The sequence below is a fragment of the Zonotrichia leucophrys genome, chromosome 12 (genome assembly GCF_028769735.1).
Source record: "Zonotrichia leucophrys gambelii isolate GWCS_2022_RI chromosome 12, RI_Zleu_2.0, whole genome shotgun sequence".
Lineage (NCBI taxonomy): Eukaryota > Metazoa > Chordata > Aves > Passeriformes > Passerellidae > Zonotrichia > Zonotrichia leucophrys.
The window spans coordinates 16,016,505-16,041,146 of record NC_088182.1 but is presented as its reverse complement, the minus strand read 5'-3'; the positions used below and the strand labels follow the sequence as shown (position 1 = coordinate 16,041,146).

Below are 24,642 nucleotides of genomic sequence, written 5' to 3'. Positions count from 1 at the left end.
ACTTTTATTTAACACCAAACCCCCCCACATCCCTGCCCCTGGCTTCACTGACTCCATCTGCCTCTGGGTCCTGGTGTGGTCCCCAGGCCCAGCAGTCACCCTGGGGCTGGCATAGCCCAGGACCACTGTGGGCACTAGGGGCTGTGCTGGCCTGTCCCATCCCGCCTGGGCTGCCCCAGGTGCTGGAGGAACCAGTGGGCACAGTTCTTGAAGACATCGGCCTCCGTCTCCACACCAGCCAGTGCGTGGCCACCCTCTGGGTACCACAGCAGCCTGTGGGGAGGGGCAGGATGGGAAGATGCCCATCCAGCAGCCCAGAGCTCCCTCCCGGCTCCCCCCTGCACCCCACTCACCGTGCTGGCACACCCCTGGCCCGCAGCACCCGGTACAGCTCCAGCGCCTGCGTGGGGCTGACGCGCCGGTCCCGGGCGCCCACGCACAGCAACACCGGTGTCTGCACCTGCAGCACTGCCCTCAGTGGGTGCCTGGCACCCCGCACCTGGCACCCCACACCCATCCATCCTCACCCTGCCCTACCTGGGCTGCCTGGGCGATGGGCGAGCACCGTAGCATGGTGGCCACGTCCTCAGCACATGGCACTCGCTCAAAGGAGTAGGGCAGCCCCAGGGAGGTGTAGCGCCTGCAGCACAGAGACACCAGTAGGTATCACAGGGACATGGCGTGGCATGGCACAGGATGGGGGTGGCACTCACCAGTCAGGGATGTCAGAGGTGCCCAGCAGTGCGGGCAGGTTGGAGACGGGGCTGCGCAGGGCACAGGCTTGGTAACGCTCAGGCTCACGGGCGAGGAGGTGGAGGGCGATGAAGGCTCCGTGGGAGCCAGCCAGCAGGGCCAGGCGGTGTGGGTCCAGGGGCTCTCTGTGCAGCGCCTGCTCCACTGCCAGCTGCACCCATGGGGCACCCACCATTGGCACCCAAACAGCAGCATCCTCCCAGCAGCATCCCCCCAGCACCCTCAGCCCAGCATCCCTCACCTGGGTGTCTGCCACATCCTGCTCACCCACACGGGAAAGCAGGGAGCTGATGCTGGCCTGGCCGAAGCCCAGGGAGCCACGATAGTTCACTGAGGAGACAGGGCTGTGGGTGCCATGTCTCACTGGGACACAGGGCCACGTGTCCCCGAGCCCCCCAGCACTCACCCAGGAGCACAGCGAAGCCCAGCTGGCACAGCGCAGCCATGCTCGGACGCCAGCGGGCATCGAAGACAGCATGGGGGCCACCTGGGGCCAGCATGGGCATCACCTGGGCTGCCACCAGCACTGCCAGGGTGTCCCCACTGTCCCCGCACTCACCATGGGGGCACACAATGAGGGGGTGCGGTGGTGTGCCATCTGAGGGGCTCAGCAGCAGGGCCTCAAAAGCCTGGGTATCTGTGCCAGGGAAAGGGTCCCACTCAGCAGCCACCACCCTGGGCACCCAGCACTCTGCCCCCCACTACTCCCAAGGGTTCCTGGCACCCAGGCAGCACCAAGGTGCAGCAGGGACCCCAGGGGCTCACCCTGTGCATCAGGACCCTGCCCACTGCAGGGTGGCTGGATCGTCAGGGTCTTCCAGGTGACACCAGGAACGGTTGGGGTGTCCTCCACTGGCACCCAGCCAAGGGGCAGCTCCTGGCCTGCTGGCGGCAGCACAGCCACCACCTGGGCACAGGCAATGGATGACACTGGGGCTGTGCCATGCCAAGGCTGTGCCATGCCAAGGCTGTGACATATTTGATCTGGCTGTGCCACACCACACTGTTCCTCCCTATGCCACACCACACCATGGCACGTGTGCCACACTGTGCTGTGTCTGGCTGCACATTGCTGTGCCATATCCCACTGTGCCACATGGTGCCAGGGCACTGCTCACCAGGCTGGGGGGGTGGTGGGGGGCTGAGCAGGTGGCCACCAGCAGGTCCCACTGGAGAGTGAGCAGCTCCCAACACCCTTCAGATGACCCTGGGGACAGAACACGTGTTGGTGACCACAGCTGCTCACTAGAGCACTACAGGTGGCCGGTACCATGTACCTGCTGTGAGGTTGGTGACAGTGCACGCCTCCGTATCCACGAGCAGCAGGTCCTGTGGGGGTGCAGAGCACGGGCAGCGGTGTCACCATGGGCTGTGTGGTCACATCCCTGCCCTGCCATGGCCTGCACTCACCGTGCGGCTCCGCTGAGGGGTGCCCAGCACGGCTCGCCGGCTGTCAGCTGCCCAGCACCGCGGGGGCAGCACCTCCGTGTAGAGCCCGGCAAAGGCTGCAAGTGGGGCAAGGTCAAGGGCACCTGGCAGGGGGTGGCACCAGCCCCCCATCAGAACCCAGCTCTGCCCACCATGCCTTGCTCACCCTCCGTGGGCTCCTGAACCACGTCGAGCACTGTCACTGTCTGCCTTGTCTGCCAGGTGAGCTGGGGAGAGCTAGTGTTCAGGGATGCACCCATGCCAGGGGAAACCGAGGCAGCAGGGAGGCTGGGGGACACCCCACCCCCGCCAGGCACTGCGAGAGGCTGTGACACCTGGGCACTGTGCTGGCAGCACAAGGCGGCACAGCCGTGCCTGGTGCCCAACTCACCATGCGCAGGCGCAGACACTGCCGGTGGGGCCCCCCCACAGCCCCCTCCAGGTAGAGCAGGCGCTGGCCATTGGGGCTCAGCCGGGGGGAGCAGACAGAACGCTCCTCTGCTGACAGCAGCTCTGTGGGCACCAAGGGGTCAGCATCCCAGGGATGCCCAGGCACCCCCCAGCACCCCAGCACTCACCGCAGCACCCGCTGGCCAGGTCCAAGTAGAAAATCCCTGACCTGGGAGGAAAGAGTGGATCAGGTTGGACCCCCACTGTGCTGACACTGCATGGACATCCTGGCATGGTGCTGGTTGCTGGCTGGGACCCACCTCCTGTTGGAGCAGGCGTTCAGCCCCAGGCGGAAGGGCTTGTGCCACCAGCCCACGAACACCACACCACGGTCATCCGGGGACCACAGGGCCTGTGTGACAGCCAGGCTCATCCCACAGCCCCAGGCTGCGTCCCCTGGGACCCTCCCTGCACTCCATCCTGACCTGGCCAGGGGAGAGGTGCTCTGGGACTCCCTCCAGCACTGACAGGCTGAGGCCCTGCAGGTCCAGGACGCAGAGGACAGGCACGCTGCGTGTGCTCAAGGCCTCCCCCCAGTCCTCGTGGTACACAAACTGCTTGCCCTGTGGCACAGACCCATCAGCCCCACGGCCGGTGCCCCCAGGCATGCAGCTGTGTCCATGGCGCACTCATGGGATGTACGGCACACTCATGGGGGGCACAGCACGTTCAGGGGGTGCCTGGTGTGCCCAAGGGGCTTGTGCCATGTTCACAGTGTGCATGGCATGCTTGGGGGTGCACTGAACACATTCATGGGGCACCTACCTCCTCATCCTCATCTTCATCCTCTGCTGCTGGCCAGGCTGCTCCCGGCACATCCCAGGGGCAGGGGGGCTGCGGTTTGGGCCGGCTCTTCTCAGCCACATAGAGGAGCCGTGTCTCCGAGTGTGACCAGGCCAGGCAGGCAAAAGGCCCTGGCACGGCAAAGGAGTGCCAAAGCCCAGCCTGGTACAGGCATAGCTGGGCACCAGGGAGCCACCAGGGCTGCTGGCCACACCAACCTCACCCTGCTGTGGGCGCGGACCATGGGGAAGGGGCCCTACCCTCCGTGTAGACGTCGCCATGCTTCCCCAGCGCCGCGAGATCCACGCTGTGGCTGCATCCCCCGCTGTCCCACACCTGGGGGACGGGCGGCACACGGTGTGCACGGTGCCCATCGCCCTGCACGGGCACTCGGCCCGCCCCGTGAGCGGCCGGCACAGCCGCGTTACCTCCAGCAGCTCGCGGCCCTGCGGCGGGCAGCGTTTGAGCACGGCGCGGCGCTGGCCCGTGGGCGAGTCCTGGCTGAGGAGCCTGAGGGCGGGAGGGACGGCGGCTGCGGCGGGCTGGGCGCTGTGGGCAGCGGCCGCGGCACAGACACAGCGCCCCAGCCCGCACCCGCCCGTGCCCTACTGGTTGTGGATCTCGGCGCTGAGCGCGGTCCGGCTGACGGCGAGGCCCTGGCGGCCGGCTGTGCGCTGCAGGCTGTAGTGGCGGCCGAAGCGCAGGAGCCGCCGGCGGGCCAGGTCGGGGCGGCTGCACTCTGAGGAACGGGACCGTCAGCGCCCGCTCACACCGGCACAAAGGCGCGGGGGCGGCCGGGCCCGCCACTCACCGGTGTAGAGCTGGAAGGTCTGGCCCCCAGCCGCAGCCCTGAGGGCGGCACGGGTGACGGCAGGGAACCGGCTCAGCTCCCGGTAGCAGGCAGCGGGGCCGTGGGCCGCCTGGATGAGGGAAGGGACGTGCTGGACGGCGGTAAGCTCAACCCCCTGCCCATGCCCCCCGCCCGAAGCGGGGCTGTGCCCACCCACACAGTTCCCCTGAGCCCCCTGCCCACCTCCACACCCTTCTCGGTCGCAGTGGCCATGGGGCTGTTCTCTGCCGGGCCGGGCCTGCCGCCCGCACTGGGACGGCTGCCAAAGCAGGCGGGAGGAGCCCGGCGGCAGCGCCCGGCCGGTGCCAGCCCTCCAGCCGCTCCCTCCATGGCCAGGCCGGGGTCACCCTTCCCATGGCCCAACACATCCCCATGGCACAACCGCACACCCGGGCAGCCAGAAGGTCCAGTGGCCACCAGCTCCTGGAGCTCTGGGAGTGGAAATGACACCGGTACCAGCACAACTACCAGACACACTGGGGTGCTGAACTACATCGTTTATTGGGGGTCAGCAGCAGGGGTCAGGAGCTTTAGCACTGCAGGTGCTTGAGCAGCCACAGCGCCATGTTCATAAAGCCATCAGCTTCGGCTTCGACACCAGCCAGCGCATGGTTGTTCCCTGGGTACCAGAGCAGCCTGGAGGTGAAACAGGGATTTAGTGATGTGTCTGCACCCCACAGCTCAAGCCCTCAGCACCCCACTCACCGTGTGGGCACGCCCCGGGCCTTGAGGGCACGGTAATACTCCAGACCCTGCTTGGGGGGCACACGCCGGTCATCCTCCCCCAGCATCAGCAGCACGGGCGCACGGACCTGCAGGAGCAGCACAGCCTCAGCACTGGCACTGCTGTTGGGGACAGGGACGGGGATGGGGACAGTGACATACCTGGTCAGCATAGCGTATGGGTGACTTGTGCAGCATCTCTGTCCACTGGGCTGGGTCTGGCAGAGCATCAGGTTTGTAGGGCAGCCCTGTCTCTGTCAGGCACCTGCGGGCAAGACAGTTGGGGGCACATGTGGCCGGGATGGCAAGGAGCCTGGGAAGCTGGGGTAGCAGTACTCACCAGTCCGGGATGTCGGTGGTGGCCACCATGGAGGCGATGTTCACCACGGGGTTGCGGACCACGCAGGCGCGGTAGGTGTCAGGGAACTGCCCGATGAGGTGGCACGCCAGGAAGCCCCCATGCGAGCCACCGACCAGTGCCACCCGGCTAGCATCCAGCTTCTCCTCCTGCAGCACCCGCTCCACGCAGAGCTGCCACCACGGGGAACACCCACTGAGCAGGCAGCTCCACTTTCACTTCTCAGGGCACCTGCAGGAGCACACAGTGCCCCAGGACCACGTGCCAGGCCATACCTGCACATCGCGTACGTCCTGCGTGCCCACGTTGCCTGGCAGGGAGGCCACGCTGTCCTGGCCAAAGCCCAGGGAACCACGGTAATTCACTGTGTGGGGAGCAGTGTCAGAGCCGTTCCTTCTTCATGCCCCCACCCTGCCCCTCCATGGGTGCTGTGTCACCAGAGCCCTGGTGTCACTCACCCAGCAGCACAGCAAAGCCCACACGGCACAGTGCCGCCGGGTACAGCATCCACCCGGCCGTGAAGACGGAGTGAGGACCACCTGCAAATGGCAAAAGCAAAAGGGGGGTGACACTGCCTGGCTGGGGTACAGTGGGGTGGGGACAAGCTCTTACCATGGGGCATCACGACCAAGGGGGGCTTCTGGCCAGCAGGACCCTCGCTTGGGCGCATCAGGATGGCATCGAAGTCCAGGCCCCCTGTGGAGGCAGGGAGGGGGTGTCAGGGAGCAGTGAGGATGGTGGAGCACAGCCTGACCCCACCTCGGGCACTCACCGTACTGGGGATGCTCCTGCTCTGGTGGGGGCTGCAGGGTGCGGATGCCCCAGCTGATGCCAGGCACGGGGGGGGCATCCTGCAGGCAGATCCACTGTGTCTGTGCCTCATGGCCAGCAGCGGGCAGGACTGCCACTTTCTGTGCAGGGAGAGGAGTCAGTGCCCGTGCCAAGGGGCTGGTGGGCATGGGGGAGAGGGCTCAGTGCCCATGCCAAGGAGCTGGTGGGCACTGGGGACATGACTTTACCAACATGGGGGGGCAGCTAGGGGTGGAAAACCTGGCCACCAAGAGGTCCCGGTCAATGGTGAGGACAGACCAGCTTCCCTGGGGAGAATCTGGGGAGGAGGGGGTCAGACCTGCAGGTGTGACCCTCTCCCCACCCCTGGCAGCAGCATGGCCCCATTGGCCTGTCACTCACCAGCTGTCAGCGAAGTTGTGGTGCCTGTTGCTGTATCCACCACGAACACATCCTAGGGGCAGGAGAGCAGAGTCCAGTGGAGCCCTGACCCAGCCAGGCCCCCCCGTGTCCCCCAGCACCCCCTCACCTGCTGGCTGCGCTGGGCCGTGTCCAGCAGGATCCTGCGGCTGTCGGCCGCCCAGCACATCCCTGGCAGGGCGCCACAGTAGATTCCCGGGAAGGCACCTGTGATCAGAGTGCTGGTACTCAGCATCCCCCTGAGTCTCCCCCAACACCCCCAGAGCTGTACTCACCCCATGCTTGCCGTGGCACAGCCTCCAGCACCGTGCTGGTGTGTTTGGTGTACCAGTCGTACTGCAGGAGACATGGCATTGGGCAAATTTTGCAGGGTCTCAGCCTGCCTGCCCCCACTGCAGCCCAAGGAGGGGACATTGCTGCCCTCCTGCCAGCCCCACCCTAGCATGGGCACCCTGGCACCTCCCTGGTGCCTGCCAGTGTCCCCCTGGTGCTGCTCACCATGCGGAGTTGGCTGCACTGCTGGTGGGGGCCCAGGACATGGTTCTCCAGGTAGACGATGCGGCAGCCATCGGGGCTGAGTCGTGGTGACCACACGGCCCTGGTGTCCTCAGAGAGCAGCTCTGCATGGGCACGAGGGGATGGTGAGGGGATGGTGAGGGGTGGCAGGGAAGCCAGGGCACCAGCAGGATTGGGGCATGCACTGCTTACCACATCTCCCCCCTGTCAGGTCCACGTAGAAGAGCGCTGACCTGCCAGCACAGAGGGGTGTCACAGTGGGGTCAGGGGCCCAGGCTGTGGGGTGGGTGCCCTGCAGGGCCCGCCAGCAGGGCTGGGCTGTAGGGTGCCCTGCAGGGACTCACCGGCGGTTCGTGCAGTGCCGCAGCCCCAGGCGGAAGGGGTCGTGCCACCAGCCCACGAACACCACGCCGGTGTCCTCAGGTGACCAGAAAGCCTGTGGGGAGAGGGGAGATACTCAACACAAAATGCTGCTGGCTCCTGAAACCTCCCTTCTCTGGTTCCCTGCAGCTCCCCAGACTGACCTGGCCGGGAGAGAGGTGCTCTGGGATGCCCTCCAGCACTGAGATGCTGTTGCCCTCGATGTCCAGGACGCAGAGGACGGGCGCACTGCGGGTGCTCAGCGTCTCCCCCCAGTCCTCGTAGTACACGAACTGCTCGCCCTGTGGCACAGTCTGGTCAGCCCCACAGCCACACAGCCAGCCCCCAGCTGACCCAGGGTGGGGAGACCCCACCTTGATGGGTGCATCCTCCTTCTTGGGGTGCCCCGTGTCCTCATCAGAGGTGCCCAGCTCGGGGGCTTTGCTCTGGAAGAAGGACTCAGCCTTGGGACGCTTCTTCTCCGCCACATAGAGCAGGTGGGTCTCCGAGTGAGACCAGGCAAGGCACCCAAACTGGTCTGCAGGGGCAGGTCAGCACTGGCTACCCTGTTCCCTGAAAACCCACATTCCCTGGCATCCCCCAGCCCCTCACCATCATCATAAACGCTGCCATGTTTGTCCAGCGCTGTCAGGTCAATGCTTTTCACCTTCCGGTTCTGATCCCAGACCTGGGGGCAGAGATGCCAGGGCGGTGCCAAGACACAGAGTGGTTCCAGCCCCAAACCCCAGTGAATAAATATCCATTTTCCCTCAGAACCCTCCTCACCTCCAGGAACTGCTTCTCTTTCTCCTTCCCTTTGGCAGGGACCTTACGCAGGACGGCCTTCAGCATCCCACTGGGGGACTCCCGGCTCAGCAGCCTGAGGGTGAGTGGGTGAGTGCCCATCAGCCCCCACTTACCGCTTCCCCGAGGACCACGTGTGGGGGCGGGATGGGACTTACTCGTCCTTGATCTCAGAGCAGGTGCCAGCTGGCCCCGAGTAGACAATGGAGGCTCCATCGTGGAAGATGAGGTACTGACGGCAGAACTTGATGTTCTCAGCCCTCGCCAGGTCCCTCTGTGACCACTCTGCGGGGAGCAGGGTGAGGACACCAGCTGCATCCCCACCAGCCAGGCAAGGACTCCCCGGACCCCTCTTTCCCCCCTAGTCCTCCCCATCCCCGTACCGGTGTAGAGGCTGCAGTACTTGCCCCCGTACTGGGTGGTGAGGTCGGGGCCGAGGCAGGCGGTGCTGAGCCCCGGGTGCTGGCTCAGCTCTCGGTACAGCTCCGACAGCTCCTCCGCACGTGGCTGTACCTGCGGGACACGCCGCGGCTGGAGGGGAGGGGGGCCGGACCGGGGAGTAATGGGGCACAGGGGCACTTACGGGGGCTCCAGTATAGACGGGGGGTATTTTGGGGGGTACTGGGGGCAGCGCTTGAAGAGCCGGGGTACATGGGGGAGGAGAATAGCGCAGGACTGGGGCAATACCGGGGGTGCAGAGCCAGGACACTACTGGGGCACCAGGGACCAGGAGGGCACTGGAGAGCAGATCCTGGGGTACACAGCCGGGACCAGGAGGGCACCCCGGATCCCGAGTGCAGGTCCTGGGGTGCAAGGGAGCCTAGGAGGGTGCTGCAGCAGTTGGGGTCTATGGAGGAAGTGGAAAGGTACCGGGGCAGTTCCCGGGGTGGAGCCGAGCCGGAGAGGCGGCGGAGCAGCGGGGTCGGGGGGCGCGGGGCTCGCGGGGGGCTCTGCGGGACGGGATCCCGGGGGACGGACGGGGGGGCAGCGGGGGGGTCCCGGGGCTCTGACGTCACTCCCCCCATTCCCTCACCGGCGGCTCCATGTCCTCGCGGCGGGGGGCGGGGCCAGGCTCGGCACTTCCGGGATGGGGCGGGGCCTCAGGCCTGCGGCACCTCCCATTGGCTGCGGTGCTCGGGGCACCTCCCGCTTTGAGGCGCCCCCAGGTGGGCGCGGGCGGCGCTGCAGCCGCAGGCAGGGCAGTCCCCGGTACCCCCGACGTGTCCCGGCGGCCGTCCCCTGCCACCGGATCGTCCGCTGGGCCCTCTGAGGCGGCAGCCGGGGGACAGACCGCGGACCCGCAGCCTCTGGATCGGCCCGGGGTGGTTTGCCCACCGGGTGGCTGCAGAACGGGCTCTGGCGCAGGACCAGGTGGATCGAACTCTTGAGAAGCACAGGGATCCCCAGCCCCGCAGCCTGGCTGGGGGATATCGGGCCATCGGGGGCCCACGGGACTGAGCAGCCTGCTCAGGGGGGTGGGATTGAGTCATTGGTGCCCGCAGCAGCCCTGCCAACGGGGATTTGGCCCTTGGGAGCCCACCAGAGCCAGCAGCCTGGCCAGGAAGGTGTGATCGGGTCCTTGATGCCCACAGGGACCCCCTATCCCAGCAGCCCAGCTGTGAGTGGCAGAGGTCAACAGTGCTTGGTGACAACCAGATCCATTCCAGCCGCCCCCACCACGGCAGGGGTCCCGATCCCCCGCCCCCCACACTGCAGGCAGGCAAGAATCTGGGCCAGTCGATGTTTGTGTCAAGTCCTTTTTATTCTGTTCCCACAGAAACACCTGGTGAGGGGGCAGCTTCTGGGAGGGAGTCACGACACAGCGGCGGGGGTGGTACGGCACGGTACGGCACGGTACGGCACGGTACGGGGTCACTACGGGTGGCACAGAGCACAGCAGACACGCACACCGTCACAATGTTCAGAGGGAGCGCACCCGGCATCGCACTTACCGCTGGAAAGGGCGCCCAGCCGCGCTCGGCCCTCGCTCTTTGCACCCCCCGTCCCCCCGCCCTGTCCAGCAGATCGCCACACCTGGGGCTGGGGGCCCGGCCCGGCGGGGGCTGCGCGCCCCCGCTCCTGGCAGGCACGAAGGCAAGGTGGCGGATGTGCTCGGGCGGCGACACCGGCCCCGGCGGGGGTCTCGGTCCCGCGTGCGGTTGACACACTGTACAAGTATTTACAGCGCGGGGAGCGGCGGGGCCGGCGGCCCGCGGGAGGCGCCCCCGGGCTCTGCACTTGTCACGGGCCGGGAGAGGCGGCGGCGGAGCGCGGGGCCGGGGCTCTCCTCCCCCCGAGCCACAGCCGCCGGCCTGCCCCCAGCCCTGGGCACCGACCGGCAGAGCTCCCGGCCAGGGATCCGCCACAAAGCGTGGGCTTCCCGCGGCAGCCGGGTCCTCGATCACAAGTGCATAAATCTGCTAAGAGCTTTCAGTACAGCGATGGACTGATGGAGAAGAAAAAAAGAAAAGTCCAGGCAAAGAACAGCAAGCACTGAAAGGCGGGTGGAACCGTGCAGAGAAGTAGCAAGCCATGCTCTACGACGGGACAGACGGTCACGGGCGCTAGGGCTGCCCTTTGGCAAAGTGGCCCTCCGTGGGTCGAACATGCCACGAATTCATACGCACGGGTGGTCGGTACTGAATAGTTCTCGGGTCGCTCGGCGGCACGCTTTGCGATGGAACCCTTAGGCGCGACATTGAACTGATTAGCTATTCACAGGTCTTGTTCTGGAGTCGTGTTATTTCGTTGCATAGAACATCAGGCGGGTGAGCGGGCGGCTGCCCCCGCCACGGGGGTGTCGGCGGGGCGCTGCCAGCGCGGGGAGGCGGCGGGGCGCGGGCGAGCCCCCTCCTCGGGCTGCCTCCCCCCCTGGGAATCCCCTCCTGGCAGGGCGAGTGGGCTTTGGCCGCCGGCCGCTGCGCCGGCCGTCCCCGCAAAATGGCTTGAGAAGGACTTGGATTGCACAGTAAAAGGAAGGATACTGCCGGAGGCAAAGCTCTCCTGATCTTGTTCCACGGGATTTGTGCTCTTTTGTAGCCTCCTGCACTCTATTGCTTCTACAGACGACAGCCCGTGTGCTAACTCATCGCACAAAGCAAAGAGGGAAGAGGATTTGGTATAAACTTTAGAAAAATAAAACCCCGAAACCAAAAGAAAATGAACCCAAAGAAACTGAGGAAAAAAGGACCCCCCCTGACGACGCCCCGTGCCCCCCCCCCACCCCCCGGTGCGGATGAGGTATACACAGAAATCAAAGTGGGATGATTAAGGCTGTTCTCGAAAGAAAAGGGGTGCCCGGCGGCAGGCGCGCTGGCTGCGTGGCGAGGGCGAGCGCGGCCCTTTCAATGCTTCCAATGGCTTCGGGACACGCGCCCAGCCGGCCGCGCCGCCTGTCAGAGTCCTATGGCCTCGTATTTCGGTAGTGAACAGTGTTAGGTCCTAGCTGACGCGCCCCGGGCTCCCCGGCGCAGTGCGGGGGGCGCGGGGACGGCCCCGGCGGGGCGGGTGGGGTCGGGAAGGAGGAGCGGCGCCCACGGCGCCCAGCCCTCGGCTCGCGGGGGGGAAAAACCTATGAAGAGGCCAGAGCTGGGGTTCAGAGGGAGCAACTCTGCGTATAATCTTGAGAAAGGGCCGCAGCCGACCTACGGGGCCTGACCCGACGGTCCGGACCAGGCCCATCCCCTCGGGGCAGCTGCCGGGGCTCGCCGAGTGCCGCGCCGGAGCTGCTCGCCAGGCGTGGGGGGCACCGCCCTGCTCGGCCGTCGTTTGGTCCAGCATCCAGGGATCGCCCTGTTTTCAAAAGCTTGCGGGAGACAGAGAGGGAGAGAGAGAGAAAGAAACAGAGAGAGAGACAGAGACAGAGAGAGCGAGAGAGAGAGGCGTTAGTCCGAGCAGCCCCTCCCCGCGGAAGGGTCCCCGCCGAGCGGCAGCGCTGGCCCGAGCGAAAAGGCCCCAGAGAGCCAAGAGGCACTGCCGGCGGAGCAGCTGCCGCCGCCTCCGCCCGCCCCCGCGCTGGACGGGCTCCCGGAGCAGAGCCCGGACCACCCAAAGCTTCCCTGGAAACCCAGGGTCTGCACCAGCGCTGCCGAGACTGGGGAACAAGGCCAAGCCTCCACGCCTCGGCCTGGGGCCAGCACCTGGGGATGAAGATGGCGATGAGTGGCCCAACACGAAGGGGATGAGTCCATGCTGTGTCTTTCCCAGCCTGGTGGCGGGGAGTATGGCAGAGCAGGGCTCAGCAGGTGCTCGGGGAACAGTGGTGCTGCTGGAACCTCAGAGGTGGCACAGCAGAGGGGACTTGTGTGCCGGTGTGCCCTGCACACTCACCGTTATACTCAGAGTCTGGCGCCGCGTGCTGAATTCATTGGCTTCTTCATAGGTTTTTCCACTGCAACGACTCAAATCTCCACTCACTTCCCAAACTCCTGCAGTGGAAGGGAAGAGGAGGGCATCAGGCACGGCCGGGGCAGGGAGAGCCCACGGCACAGTGCCCGCTGCTGGCTGCACTCACCTTGTGCCGTTCTCTCACCAGAACGAAGTGAACTTCTTGCCGAAAGCTGACACCGCTGTGGGGAAGCCAGGACAGGTGTCAGGATGGTGTAGTGACCCTGGTCCCCCACCTCCCTGGGCCCCAAACTGTGGGAGCACTGCATCCCACTGGCTGCACCCAGCCATCCCCAAGGTGCCCGACTCTGTCTTGGTGCAGAAGAGCACCATTGCCCCGTCCCCATCCCGGGAGCAGCCCTCACCTTCAGTTAGTTTGCCTGCTTGTTCCGCTGCCCCCCCTGGCAGGATTTTGGAGAAGACACTCTCTCCTTCCCCGCCGGGCTGCCCTGTGGCCATGCCCGCGGGACCACGTGGCCCAGCCGCCCTTGGACCGGCCTTGCTGTCTGCTGGGGGACAAATGAAGCCACTGTTAGCAGGGGACAGGCCCGGCTGGGAGAGCGCAGCAAGCTTTGGGGTGCCAGGCAGCTGGCATGAGGTGGGACAGATGGCACAGTGCCACTGGGGCTCACTGACCTGCTGCTCCCAGGGGCTGTGCTGATGGTGCTCTCCCCGGCTGCTGTGGCACTTTTGCTGCAGGTTTGGACGTGTCTGTCGGCTCCACTTTTGTCTGGAAAGGAGAAAACAGCTCTCAGGGCTCACCCTCCCAATAGAGCATCTGCCAGGGGTGGCACAGTCTGGGAGGTGACACTGAAACCCCCAAACACTGCTCCACAACCCCAGAAGACGAGCAAAGCATCCAGGACACAGTGATGTCCCCTCCTGGGTCCCCTCGAGGGGATGGCAGCTTCCACAGCACCTATGGGTGTCTGTATTGGGTGTGTGAGTGGGATACACTTTACTCCATGGCTCCCATTCCCAACACTTCCCCTGCCAGCCCCTGGCCGCAGCCAGCTGTGCCGATTCCAGGCAGAGCTGTGGGGTCAGGATGCAGCCTGGCCAGCTAAGCCCGTACTTACCGCCGGTGCTGGGTGCCCGCCCGGCTGTGCATGGAGTGTGGCCGGTGCCTTCCCTGCTGCCTGGGCCGGCCCTGGCTGCTGCTGCGGGGGCCGGGACGAGGGGGGTCCCTGTGTCCTGCCCCTGGTCTCAGGCTGTGCCGAGCTCGCTGGCTGGGCAGCCTGGCGTGCTGCCGGCTGCTGCCGCGCTGCCGGCTGCCCTGCCTGCTGCTGCCTGGCCGCCGGCTGCTGTGGGTGCGTGAGGGGCTCCTGCTTCGGCGCTGGCGCGGCCGGCCCGTGCGGCTGGGAAGGTTTCTGTGCCTTGGGGGTCTCAGTGCCATGGTGGTGAGCAGCGGGGCGGGATGATGGGGCATAATCAGCGGAGCTGGGGCCGTAAGACGCGCGGGACTCGGGCTGCTGCGCCTTCTTGGGGCCGGCTGAAGGCCCGTGGCCACGGGGCTCGTGGCGGCCAGATTCTCGTGGGTGCTGCTTCGATGAGCGGCGCGGGGGCTCGTCGCTGGCGTGCCGGGAGGAGCCAGCGTGGCGATCGTAGTCCCTGTGGTGCCGGTGCTCACGGTGTTGGGGGTAGTCGTCGTGCTGCCACGGGTCTTCATCGGGGGGCTCGTCATAATCGTGGTAGGTGTGCTTAACTGGGGGTCTCTTCTGTGAGGAAGAGTGGCCACCGTAGTGCCTGACCCTCTCTGCCCGCGCCTCCCTGGGCTTATCAAACCAGTCTGTTTCCTCCTGACCCAAATGATAGGCTTCGGAAACCAAAAACAAACCACAGTCAATCTCTCGCTCGAGGCTGCGCGGGCGGAAGCCATGCAATGAAGTGGGAGGGACAAGCAGCGGGCACGCGCGCGGGGGACAGCACGTGCCGGTGGGGACGGGACGCGGCGCAGCAGGGCACCGTGCAGGACCGGCTAACACCGAACACCCAGGGCAGGGGGAGGAAGGCACGTGTCAAGCAAACTGAGGCGGTGAGAGTGTCTCTGCGTACGAGCGGACGGGCATGCCCCGGGGAAGTGCCATGCTCTGGGGTGGTCACCACGGGGAGCTGTTACCTTCGCTGTCTGAGACAACGCAATGGGCATCATCCATGCCGTAGCCCTCCTCGTGCTTGTACGAGTGACTCCTTGGCACGTCTTTGATGTGCTTTTGCACATCAGGCAACGAGTGGCTGGAGCAGAACTGGGAGCAGGGGTCCCCTGCTGACTGGGGGCCCGGCCCTCCTGCAGTGCGTGACCCCCCCATTGACCTCCCCATGGGGCTGACAGGGCTCTCCTCTTCTGAGTGCTGCGAGCGCATGGGCGCCCGCCCACGGCTCTGGCTCATGCTGAGGGATGAGGGCTTGGAGCTGACTTTCTGGGAGCGCTCCATGCTCTCCCGCTCATAGGACTTGCTCCGGCCGCCCATCTCTCGGCTGGAGGACTTTTCCACCCCATAGCCAGAGGAGCGAGTTCTGCTACTGGAAGAGTAGACCCGCTCCTCCTCATCCACCAGATCCCGGCTGGAGACACCGTAGTACTTTTGCTGCTCATAGACGTTCTTCTTCAGGCCGTAGGTGATCTCATCCTGCAGCTTCTTGGCCCTGGAGGCCACATTGCTGCTGCCAATTGAGGTGGTTGTTGAGTAGGAGGCCAGGTCTGACTCTACATCTTTGGCTTCTTCAATGGGGGAGAACTTGGAGATCTTCTGCTCCATGCCCTGCTTCCTGTGCTTGCTGCGCTTGGAGGAGATGACAGCAGGTGCCAGGTTCTTGGATGAATGCTTCGGTAGTGGTGTGCCAGAGCTGTGCTTGTCCATCCGTGAGGAGTGCCGGTACTCACTGTCCCCATAGTAGTAGCTTGAGCTGGTGGAGCTCCCTGACACCCTGCCATTGCTTTCTGTGCCTCGGTAGTAGCTGTTCTTCCCACGATGGTCGGGGCCATGGTGATCATACATGTCCTCCTCAGACTCCTCCTCAGCTTTGGTGTAGCAGCAGGGACGGCTGGAGCCCTCGGTGTCCCCTAGATCACTCTTCTCTCTGCTGTGGCGGCTATCAGCGCTCGTGCCCACTGGCTCTGCTTTCTGCCCGTCCACTGCCGGACTCTCCTTGGTGAGCTCGCTGATGTCCTCGATCATCACATAGTTACGGGGGATGTTCTGCTCCAGATTGGTGTAGAGGGACTCGGAAGAGTAGCTGGCTGAGGGGCCCGGTGCCGTGCTGGTTCTCTCAGCCGGCCGGCTCTCAGGTGCCTTGTACTGCTCATAGCCACTGCTCGCCGGTGCACTGCTGAAGGTGACATCAGGCACGGCCGAGGAGCTGGTGGCCGCACCGATGACCTCGTAGTTGGTGGGGATCTTCTGTTCTAGGTCAGCCAGGGAAGTCTGCCGTGGCTTCTGGTGCCCGCCAGCTATGTCTGCCGGGCTCTGGTAGAGGGTGGGCTGTGCCGCCGGCACGGTGGCTGCCCCGGCGAAGGCGCTCGGGGCTTGGTAGGGGTTTGGGGGCTGGAAGCCTGGCTGGGCCGGGGTGCCCAGCTCTGGGTATGCGGTGCCGGGGGCCGAGAAGCCACCAGGCGAAGTGAAGGTGGGCAGTGCAGCTGCCGGCAAGCCATCCTGTGAGGTGCTGGCAGTGGGGTACTGGGGGTGCTGGAGGCGTGGTGGTGGGAAGGCGGTGGGGCCCTGCGGGGCAGGGTACGGGTAGGCGCCATAGGAGGCGGCGGCGGCGGCGGCGGCAGCGGCGGTGTAGTCGGGGTACTGCCCGGCAGGGCGCAGGCCGGCGCTGTCGTAGGCGGCGAGGCGCAGGCTGTGCAGCTCGCTGTCTGACAGGTAGTCGCGCCGATCCCCGGGGTAGCGCAGGTAGGGGTGGTCCCGCCCACCAACCCGATCCTTCAGCAGCGACTCCTTGCGCTGGGTGATGCCCAGCTCCAGGTACTTCAGCTTTGCATCGATCTCCTTCTCCTCCTCGTCCAGCTCCGCCTGCTTCTTCCGCAGCTTGGTGGCCTCATGCTCCACCAGCCTCAGGTCGCGGTCCAGCTCCTTCAGTAGGCTGGCCTTAGTGACGGGCGCGGTGGCCTTGGGAGCCAGGCTGCTCAGGTAGAGCTGGGAGGCAGCTGGGCTCGCCAAGGGGACGTGGGGCTCCTCAGGTGGTGGGCTGGGCAGCGTCCGCTTCACCTTGCGTGCCAGCGAGCTTGACTGCAGCCCCCCCACCTGCAAAGCCAAGGGACATCTGGTCAGGGGGGCAGGTGGGTGTCCCCCCCACGTCCCACCCCAAGTATTGCAGTGGTCCTCCCGTGCTCCAGGGGCTGGGGTGAGGCATCCTGCTGTGCACGTGTTCCCCCATGCACTGAGAAAGCAGCGTTTATGTAAAAGCGCAATAAATAGGATGGAAGTAACAGGCAGGGCGCTTTCTGTGAGTAATTACCAGGGGTGGCAGCCAGCCAAGCGCCGAGCTGGCCACGTGCATACCCTCTGCTGCAAAAAATGCTTTCTGTCCACGGGCACTTGGCAGAGGGACTCGGGGGATTGCTGGTGGGTGCTGCTGCCCCAGGAATTGCCCCGGGACTTCTTGGCTGTGCACCTGACTGCCCAAGGCAACCCTGGTGTGTGGAGGCACAGGTGTGAGCAGGAGCCACCACAACCCTAAGTGGAGCCGTGCATGGTGGTAGCTCCTTGAGAGAGAAGGGGGACTCATCTGGAGCAGGGGACAGCCCTGATGCTGCCAACCCGCAGCATCTCCTGCCTGCTGACAGGCTCATGCAGCCAGTGGACCTCCAGGGCCTCCCTCCAGCTGCTGGTGTTGGCATGCACGTCTGTGCCTGCTGGCTGCCATCAGCTGCCGCGGGGACCGGCCTTTTGAAATATTAATTGCCACAGCACTAATGAAACCGCAGTGTCCCGAGGTGCCTCCCAGGGCTGTTCCCTGAGGGTAAGGTTGTTCCCTGTGGTGACGTACCTGTGAGCTGGGGAGCAGCGGGTGTTGGTAGAGGGAGAACCTGTCCTTGCCGGCCTCCTCGGAGGTGGGGCTGATGGGCTTGGGGTCGGACAGGGAGCGCTGCATGGTCTTGATGGGGCGCGGCAGCGTCTGCTGGCGCTGGGCTAAGTCAGTGGTGAAGTGCTTCTGTGGGGGCACGTGGGCCTTGTTCAGCCGCTCGCTGGTGGCAAAGGAGGACTCCAGGAGACGATGGGGGGACAACGGGGAGACGGGTGAGTAGAGGACCTGGGGAGAGCGGGGTGGCTGGCGTGTCACCAGCTGGGAGAGGGATTCAGCTGGCAGATGGGATTGGTAGCCAATTTCCAGGGGATCTGGCTTCTTCTTCTCAAACTTGCCCAGGGTTTGCTGCCGGACAGCGTGGGGGTCCAGGGGGCCTGTGCTCACTATTTGGAGGCTGGTGGAGTAGGGCGGGATGGTGGTGGGCACCGTCAGCTGGGGGACCACAACACCAGGTTGGGGAGCTGGCTCTGGCTCTGTCTGGCAGGCCAGGCTCTCACCCCGCTGTGTCTTCTCTGGGGCTGAGATGTACTTCACGATCTCCACTCGGGGGTCATGGGTGGTGATGTGGATGGAGGGGGAGACGCGGAGGAGCTGGTCAGGCTCTGTCTGCACTGAGCAGTCGCTGATGGTCTGGATACCCACGCTGGCTGTGCGGGTTGCCCCGTCTGTCTTGCCCTCGGTGCTGGCCTCAGTGTGCCGTGAGGCCCTGGAGCGTCGGCGGCGCACGGGCTGCTCCCACTCCCCGCTGTCCTCCTCGTCCGTCTGCACGCTGCAGTCAGCGCTGCGCCGCGTCCGCCGCCGCCGCGACAGCATGAACCGCTCCTCGCCGTCCTCCTCGTCTGTCTGCACGCTGCTGTCCGCCATCTTCCGCGCCGCAAAGGTCTCCTTCTCGTAGGCATCCCTCAGCCGTGGCATCGAGTTCCTCTTCTTGATGCCCCGGCCGGGTTCCCAGGACTCCTCGACTTGAAGTGACATGTCTGAGGCTGAGCTGCTGAGTGGCCGCTGTGGCATGGGGTAGCGGGGACCGGCAGGCCCCTCTGGGGGTGTCTGGCCCGCTGGGGGCCATGCCTGCCCGTTGTGCGGCAGCACCCGCGGTGCCTCAGCGGGCCCCTCGGGTGGGCGGGCAGTGGGCTCCACGGGAGTGGGGAAGATGGTCTTCTGCCGCTTCTGCTCCTCCAGCTGCTGCTGCAGCTGGTGCTGGAGCTGGTGGATGTGCTCGAGCTGGAGGCGCTGCTGGGCGAGCTGCTCCCGTTGCAGCGCCAGCTGCGCGTGCCGCTCCTCTTGCTGCTGCTGCAGCACCTGCTGCTTGATGCACTGCAGCTCCTGCAGCTCCCGCTGCACCAGCAGCTGCTCCTTCTCCCGGTGCCGCTGCAGCTCGGCGCGCTCCCGCTCCAGCTCCTCCTGCAGCCGCAGCTGCCGCAGCTTCTCCAGCTCCACGCGCTCCCGCTCCAGCTGCAGCACGTGCTCCTGCTGCTTGCGCTGACGCTCCTCTTCCCGCTCCCTCTCCTCCCGCTGAGCTCCATCCAGTGGTGGCTTGGGCGCTGTGGCCACTGGCCCGCTCTCCTTGGGGGCTGCTGGTGCTGCTGGTGCCTCTGCACGGGGGGCAGCTGGTGGCGGCTCTGCTCTCTGCAAGCCACTGGCAGGTGTGGCGGGGGCAGCGGGTGCTTTGGCAGCAGGAGCAGCTCCCACCGCTGCCGGGGCTGTGCTGGCAACGGGCTTCCCCAGGTAGACGGGTGTCTCCATCATCGAGGCTGCTGGGGCCGGCCGGCCTGGGGCCGGGAAGCGGTAGAGGCCCTGTGCTGCAAGTGGGACACGGGGAGTGACAACTGGCAGCCTGGCCAAGCTGGCCAGTGGGACTGCAGCCACACCACCTGGGCCGTAGGGTCTGTATAGCCCACGCAGCATGGGCCGCAGCACCGAGGCCGGCTGGGTGGTGATGGGCAGGGTGGAGGCGATGGGGGTGTTGATGGTGGAGTAGATCATGCCGTCGGCAGCCCGCACGGTTGCGGTGGAAGGAAGCATTTGCCGGATGGCGCCCAGGCGGACACCAGGAACGTTGTACTGTGCCAGGTTGCTGAAGCCCTGCCGTCCCTCAGGGAAGGTGGGGTTGTACATCCCACCGGGTTTGGGGGGTACAGGGCCCTGCTGCTGAGCTGCCAGCCCCCCTGTGGCCCCCTGCCCAGTGCTGGGGCCATAAGGCAGCACATCAGGGCCGTTGGCATGCCGGCCCCCGTACTGGTCCATGGAGTTGAGGGCAGCACACATGCGGCTGATCTCACGTGCCGTGGTGGCACTGTAGTGGGCCAGGCTGGACTCCTGGAAGCTGGCCAGGTCCCCTCGGTGTGAGAAACGGTAGTCAGAGTAGAGGTTGGAGGCCGAGCTGTACCTCCGCATGGGGAAGGGGTGGCTCAGCAGCTCTCCTGGCTGGCGGAGGTCAGAAAAAGAGCCGTACTGTGGCCCCTGGCCCAGGTAACCCCCTTCGGCAAAGCCCACACTGTAGGAGTGCTTCATGGTGCTGAGGTCCACGGCCGCATCACCTGCTGGGGCAGGGAAGGGCTGATCCCCCTTTGTGTGGTAGTAGCTCATCCCGATTTCAGAGAGGTTCGTGTCCGACATGGAGGAGTAGAGTCGTCCAAAGGCGCTGGCTGGGTAAAACTTCTGCTCCTCGTAGAGCGCAGGTGCCGGGGCTGGCTGCTCCCGGTAAGGGAAGGTCTCTGGCAGCTCTGGCTCTCTGCTGCCATACATTGGTCCACCAGCTTTCCGACCAGGCATCACTGCTGCCTCCCCTGTTTTCTTCTCTGGCATCTTGGAGGTGGGGTTGAAAGCACCCGTGCAGCTGCCACCAAAGGGGAACTTGTAGACCATGTCACAGCAGGCCACCTGGCTCTCTGGCTTCACGCCCGTGAGGTCCAGGACGTTGGCTGGCCCCTCCTCTTTCAGCACTTTGGTCACCGGGCCAGTCGCTGCCTCCTCCATCTGCACCATCATCACCTGGGATTTCTTGCCACCCAGGGCAAGGAGAGGGCTCTGGCTCTTCAGCTCTACTGGCACTGCCCGGTACACCTCCGATCCTGGCTCTGGTGGGAAGGCCTGTGGGAGGCCACTGGCATTCTGTGCCCCACCGGTCTGTGTGAGGAGCACGTCCTTCTTCACCATCTGGCCTGGCATGCCGTACCTTGCAAATTTGGTCTGGGGGGCAGCAGGAGGCTCGGGCTTGCCACTGGCCACCCCGCTGGCTCTGACAGTGGCTGTCTGGACACCCTGCTCCACCTGCTTCACCTGCGCCAAGCACACTGGGCTCCCAGTCCCCTGCCCAAAATCCACACGGCTCTGGAAAGGGTCTCCATAGACCATGGGTTGCTTGGACTGCGAGAGAATCATGGGAGAGGCGATGGCCAGGCTGGCAGTGCTGGCTGCTGCGATGATGGCGTGGGGCTGCTCCTGGGCATTGAGGTTGATGATCAAGGGCTGGATGGCTGTGGACTGCCGGTTGGGGATGTGGTCCAGGGTCAGGCAGTACTTCCTGGCCTCAGTGGCCAAAGATGTGAGATCCATGCCTTGGTCTGTTATGATGATGGGGGCAGACTTCAATGCGGTCCGTAAGTCCACAGCATTGCTGCTTGGTACCTTGGGCCCTGGCTCCACCCGGGACGTACCGGGGATGGAGGAGATGCGGCAGAGGGAGATGTTTTCTGCAGGGAGTGCTCCCCAGCTGTAGAGTCCTGTGATGCCATCAGGGGCTGAAGTCACGGCAGGTGCTTTCTGGGCGTGGTCCTTCACTGGCTGTGCCCTGATGTAGGCACCTGTCGGCTGCTCTGGCTCCGGTGTCTGGGTGTAACCATGTGCCAGCAGCTGCCGGCTTGGCCTGGTGGGGGACGAAGTGGGAGATGTCAGGGCGCCAGAGCTGACTGGCTTGGTTTGGCTGGCTGCATCAGCCGCCAGTGTGATCACCATGAAGGGGGAGTCCTGTGAGGACGCCTGCCGAGTCAGGCGCGGCGAGCCCGCCCGGTGCGGCGTCTGTGTTCCCTGCGCCACCATGGGGGAAGAGGTGTCCGGGCCAGCTGCAGCAGCAGAAGGACCATCATAGGAGAGCACTGGGCTCTGTGTCTGTGTGGAAAACTCTGCTGTGGCCTTTGTAGTGCGGGTGGGACTCTGCGTGGGTGAGGTGGGTGAGAGCGGAGGGCTGGAGCTCTTGAAGAAGGTGTATGTCTTGGGCAGTGTGGGCTTGCTGTCACTCACAGCTGGGATCTTCTCCCTGGCTGTCTGCACGCTAATCTCCACTGTCCTGGTTCTGGTGGTATCCTCGGTCTGTGAGCCATAGCTGACAGTGCTCTTTGATGGAGTGTAGCTTCTCCCAGCTATGGATGGGGCCTCCGGACTTGGTGAGCTGTAGCTCTGCAGTGCACTCCCAGGGCTGCCTGCTGCTGTTGTCACTGTGCTGGTGCCTTTGCTGTAAGCATAAGGAGTGGTAGTAACCTTGGATACTGGGCTGGGTGCTGCTGGGGCACTCTGGAGCTTGCCTAGGTCTTGTCCCTCTTTTGCAAAATGCTGAGTGACCCGGACATCAGGAATAGTCTTGCCAGTGCTGCTGTCAGAGCTGGCGAAGGAGACAGGAGCAGAGAGCTGTGTGGGGCTTGTGCCAGGGGTGAGTGGGCCACCATTCTGCTTCAGCAGGTCAGCGTAGGCGCTCTCTGCATTGAGGAAATGCTTCTCCTGGTACGCCTCCTCCTGCCCCTTCACCTTCTCACCCAGATCAAAGGAAGAGGACTGGTGCATCCTGGAGATGCTCTTCGAGGTCTGCAGGATCTCCTCGTACACCGCTCCTGCCTTTGGCAGGGCACTGGAATAGTCGGGCTGGGAGGGGCGCGTGAGGCCGCCGTCGTACTGGTATTCCTCGCCATATTGGTAGTCAAAGCCGTTCTGGCCCTCAGTACTGCGGTAGCCAACCTGCTGGAAGGTGCTGCTGTAGGAAGAGGCAGGCTGGGCCTGCTGGACCTGCTGCTTCTGCATCATCTCTGCCTTCCGCATCATCTCCTCATAGGCTTCCTCGGCGCTTTTCAGGGGCTTGCTGATGGGCTGGCTGGCAGCACTCTCCACCTTCTCTGTCGGGGAGTACAGTGACATGAAAGTGGGCAGGTTGTATTCGCTGCCAGACTTGTACAGCTTGGAGGTCACAGCATCAAAGCTCTCTGCTTCTGAGTCAATGGAAGGCGAGTACTCGGAGCAGGAGGAGCGGTGCAGCTCCTCCATCTCTGCCGCCTGTCGCAGCTCCTCTGTGGGGGAGGCGTCCTCGATGGGGGAGAGATTGCTGGGGGGGGTTTTGGAGCGCTCCCTCCTCCGCTGGGCCCTCAGCTCCTCCTTGTCACGCTTGGTCTTGCGCGCTGTGCTCCGGATGCGCTGCTGCTCCACCTCCCGCATCTTCTCCTGCTCCCGCAGCAGCTCCTCTTCCTCCCGCATCTCCTCCTCCTCAGATGAATCCTCAATGGTGGGCAGCAAGGGGCCATGTGAGCGATGCCGAGCCTTCCTCTGCTGCTTCACCTCCTCCAGGCGCTGCCGGCGGCTGGGGCTGCTGTCGCTATCCTCCTCCAGCGAGGAGATAGAGGTGGGTGAGGTGCCCGAGGTGTAGCTGGGCGTTGTGGCTGGCAGGGTGGAGGAGTACTCGCCCCGTGAGCGCTCCTCAGGGGAGCCTGTCAGGCTCTCCATCTCCAGCTCGGGCTCCCGGTCCACACTGGTGTCTGGCTCCTGGCCAATCTCCATCTCCCGGCCATAGCCAGTTGTGCTGTTCAGCTCGATGGTCTTGAATCGCCGCAGCCCACCCTGGGCCGTGCTCAAGTCATCCCCCTCCACTGCCTCCACCTCTTTGCTCTCCTCTCCTGTGTACATGCTGCTGGCACCGTGTGGCAGGCGCCGCTTGGCCGACGCTGGCTCTTTGCCCTTCTCTGCCTCGCTCTTCTGCCCAGCTTTGGGGATGCTGTACTTGGTGCGCCCATAGCCTTCCTCCTCCTCCTCGAGGTTGTCCTCCTCAGCACTCATCTCCAGGATCTGTCTCCGCATGAACTCCTCATCTGTCACCTCTGCCTCCTGGCCCTTGCTCCGGGGGGGCACTGGGGAGAAGCCCCCCTCGCTGCTGTCCTCCACATAGTCATGCCGCAGCTTGCTGCCAAACTCATCTGAGGACTCTGCACTCTCCCGCCGCTCACGCTGGTTATCCCACTCCTCATCCTCCTCCAGGATGTCTTCCAGCTCCTCATCGGAGTCAAAGGCTTCAGGGGTGATGGAGAGGTACCGTGGCCGCTGCTGTTGCCGCTGGTCTTCCTGCAGCTCTGTGCGGCTCTTGCTGCGCTCAGGGGACTGTGTGGGTGCGCCCCGGCCTTCCAGGAGAGGCCGCATGCTGCTCTCCAGCTTGGTGAGCTCAGAGGGGCTGGGGGGGCTCTGCCCAGCCAGCCCGGTGCTGCTCAGCTTCTCCTCTTCCTGCTGCACCAGGCCGGTGATCTCGCTCTGGGAGCTGGAGATGCCGTCGGAGGAGTAGCCGGTGTCGCTGAGGCTCTGGGGGCTGCGGGACAGGTCTGGGGGGTAAGGCTTGCTGCCGTCCTGCAGGCAAGGGAGAACACAGCGTCACATCCAGGCAGCTCCAGAGCTGCTGCTCATTATTCCCCCAAACTGTCTCCCAAGGAGCACACAAAAAGTCTGGGCATCACTGGGAGCCAGCCCAGAGCAAAGGATGGGGACCACCCTGTGTCCCCCAGTTCAGTGGCACATCAGTAACTTGCCTGTGCTAATAAAGGCAGGGTAGAAGGTGTGCTGCAAGCAGGGGATGGTACAGCAAATGGCCCCGGGCACAAATACATTGGGGGACTAAGAAATACGTTTGAAAAACTGGGCCCCAGCCCCCAAAGCACCCTTCAGAAGCAGGGCTGGCCCCAGGATCCTTGCTAGATGCCAGCAGAAATAAGCAGCCCCCTTTAATTGGTTTGACAATTAGGCAGTGTGA

The 24,642-nt window shown here is 64.8% G+C and overlaps 3 protein-coding genes across 6 annotated transcripts in view; all 3 read right to left on the bottom strand.

Annotated features, from left to right (window-relative positions):
• Window positions 1-4,501, bottom strand: LOC135453311 (acylamino-acid-releasing enzyme-like). Its single transcript, XM_064724194.1, has 22 exons — window positions 4,448-4,501; window positions 4,226-4,334; window positions 4,024-4,153; window positions 3,843-3,924; window positions 3,675-3,750; window positions 3,397-3,545; window positions 3,057-3,194; window positions 2,892-2,983; window positions 2,760-2,800; window positions 2,573-2,694; window positions 2,348-2,408; window positions 2,164-2,258; window positions 2,031-2,082; window positions 1,872-1,960; window positions 1,519-1,660; window positions 1,313-1,390; window positions 1,160-1,240; window positions 995-1,083; window positions 714-904; window positions 538-640; window positions 354-460; window positions 1-273 (listed from the first exon to the last, which is right to left on the bottom strand). Exons 1-22 carry the CDS (start codon window positions 4,475-4,477, stop codon window positions 135-137), a joined length of 2,196 nt encoding a protein of 731 aa, XP_064580264.1. The 5' UTR covers window positions 4,478-4,501; the 3' UTR covers window positions 1-134.
• Window positions 4,502-4,741: 240 nt separating this feature from the next.
• Window positions 4,742-9,336, bottom strand: LOC135453124 (acylamino-acid-releasing enzyme-like). Its single transcript, XM_064723832.1, has 22 exons — window positions 9,268-9,336; window positions 8,618-8,747; window positions 8,393-8,519; window positions 8,217-8,310; window positions 8,043-8,118; window positions 7,805-7,968; window positions 7,595-7,732; window positions 7,415-7,506; window positions 7,263-7,303; window positions 7,053-7,174; window positions 6,830-6,890; window positions 6,664-6,761; window positions 6,537-6,588; window positions 6,365-6,453; window positions 6,118-6,256; window positions 5,958-6,041; window positions 5,804-5,884; window positions 5,621-5,709; window positions 5,328-5,518; window positions 5,150-5,252; window positions 4,970-5,076; window positions 4,742-4,900 (listed from the first exon to the last, which is right to left on the bottom strand). Exons 1-22 carry the CDS (start codon window positions 9,277-9,279, stop codon window positions 4,795-4,797), a joined length of 2,196 nt encoding a protein of 731 aa, XP_064579902.1. The 5' UTR covers window positions 9,280-9,336; the 3' UTR covers window positions 4,742-4,794.
• A 2,125-nt stretch (window positions 9,337-11,461) lies between these two features.
• Window positions 11,462-24,642, bottom strand: part of BSN (bassoon presynaptic cytomatrix protein) — an 87,291-nt gene continuing 74,110 nt past the window's right edge. For 3 of the 4 annotated variants that reach the window (XM_064724476.1, XM_064724479.1, XM_064724478.1), the window contains exons 5-12: window positions 17,613-24,242; window positions 14,740-16,867; window positions 13,700-14,436; window positions 13,257-13,350; window positions 12,986-13,129; window positions 12,748-12,802; window positions 12,564-12,661; window positions 11,462-12,039 (exon numbers count right to left, since the gene is read on the bottom strand). In XM_064724476.1, the coding sequence (XP_064580546.1) occupies window positions 12,762-12,802; window positions 12,986-13,129; window positions 13,257-13,350; window positions 13,700-14,436; window positions 14,740-16,867; window positions 17,613-24,242 (9,774 nt within the window). In that variant the 3' untranslated portion in view covers window positions 11,462-12,039; window positions 12,564-12,661; window positions 12,748-12,761. The remainder of the gene's footprint in view (window positions 12,040-12,563; window positions 12,662-12,747; window positions 12,803-12,985; window positions 13,130-13,256; window positions 13,351-13,699; window positions 14,437-14,739; window positions 16,868-17,612; window positions 24,243-24,642) is intronic. The other variant, XM_064724477.1, reaches the window with a different exon arrangement.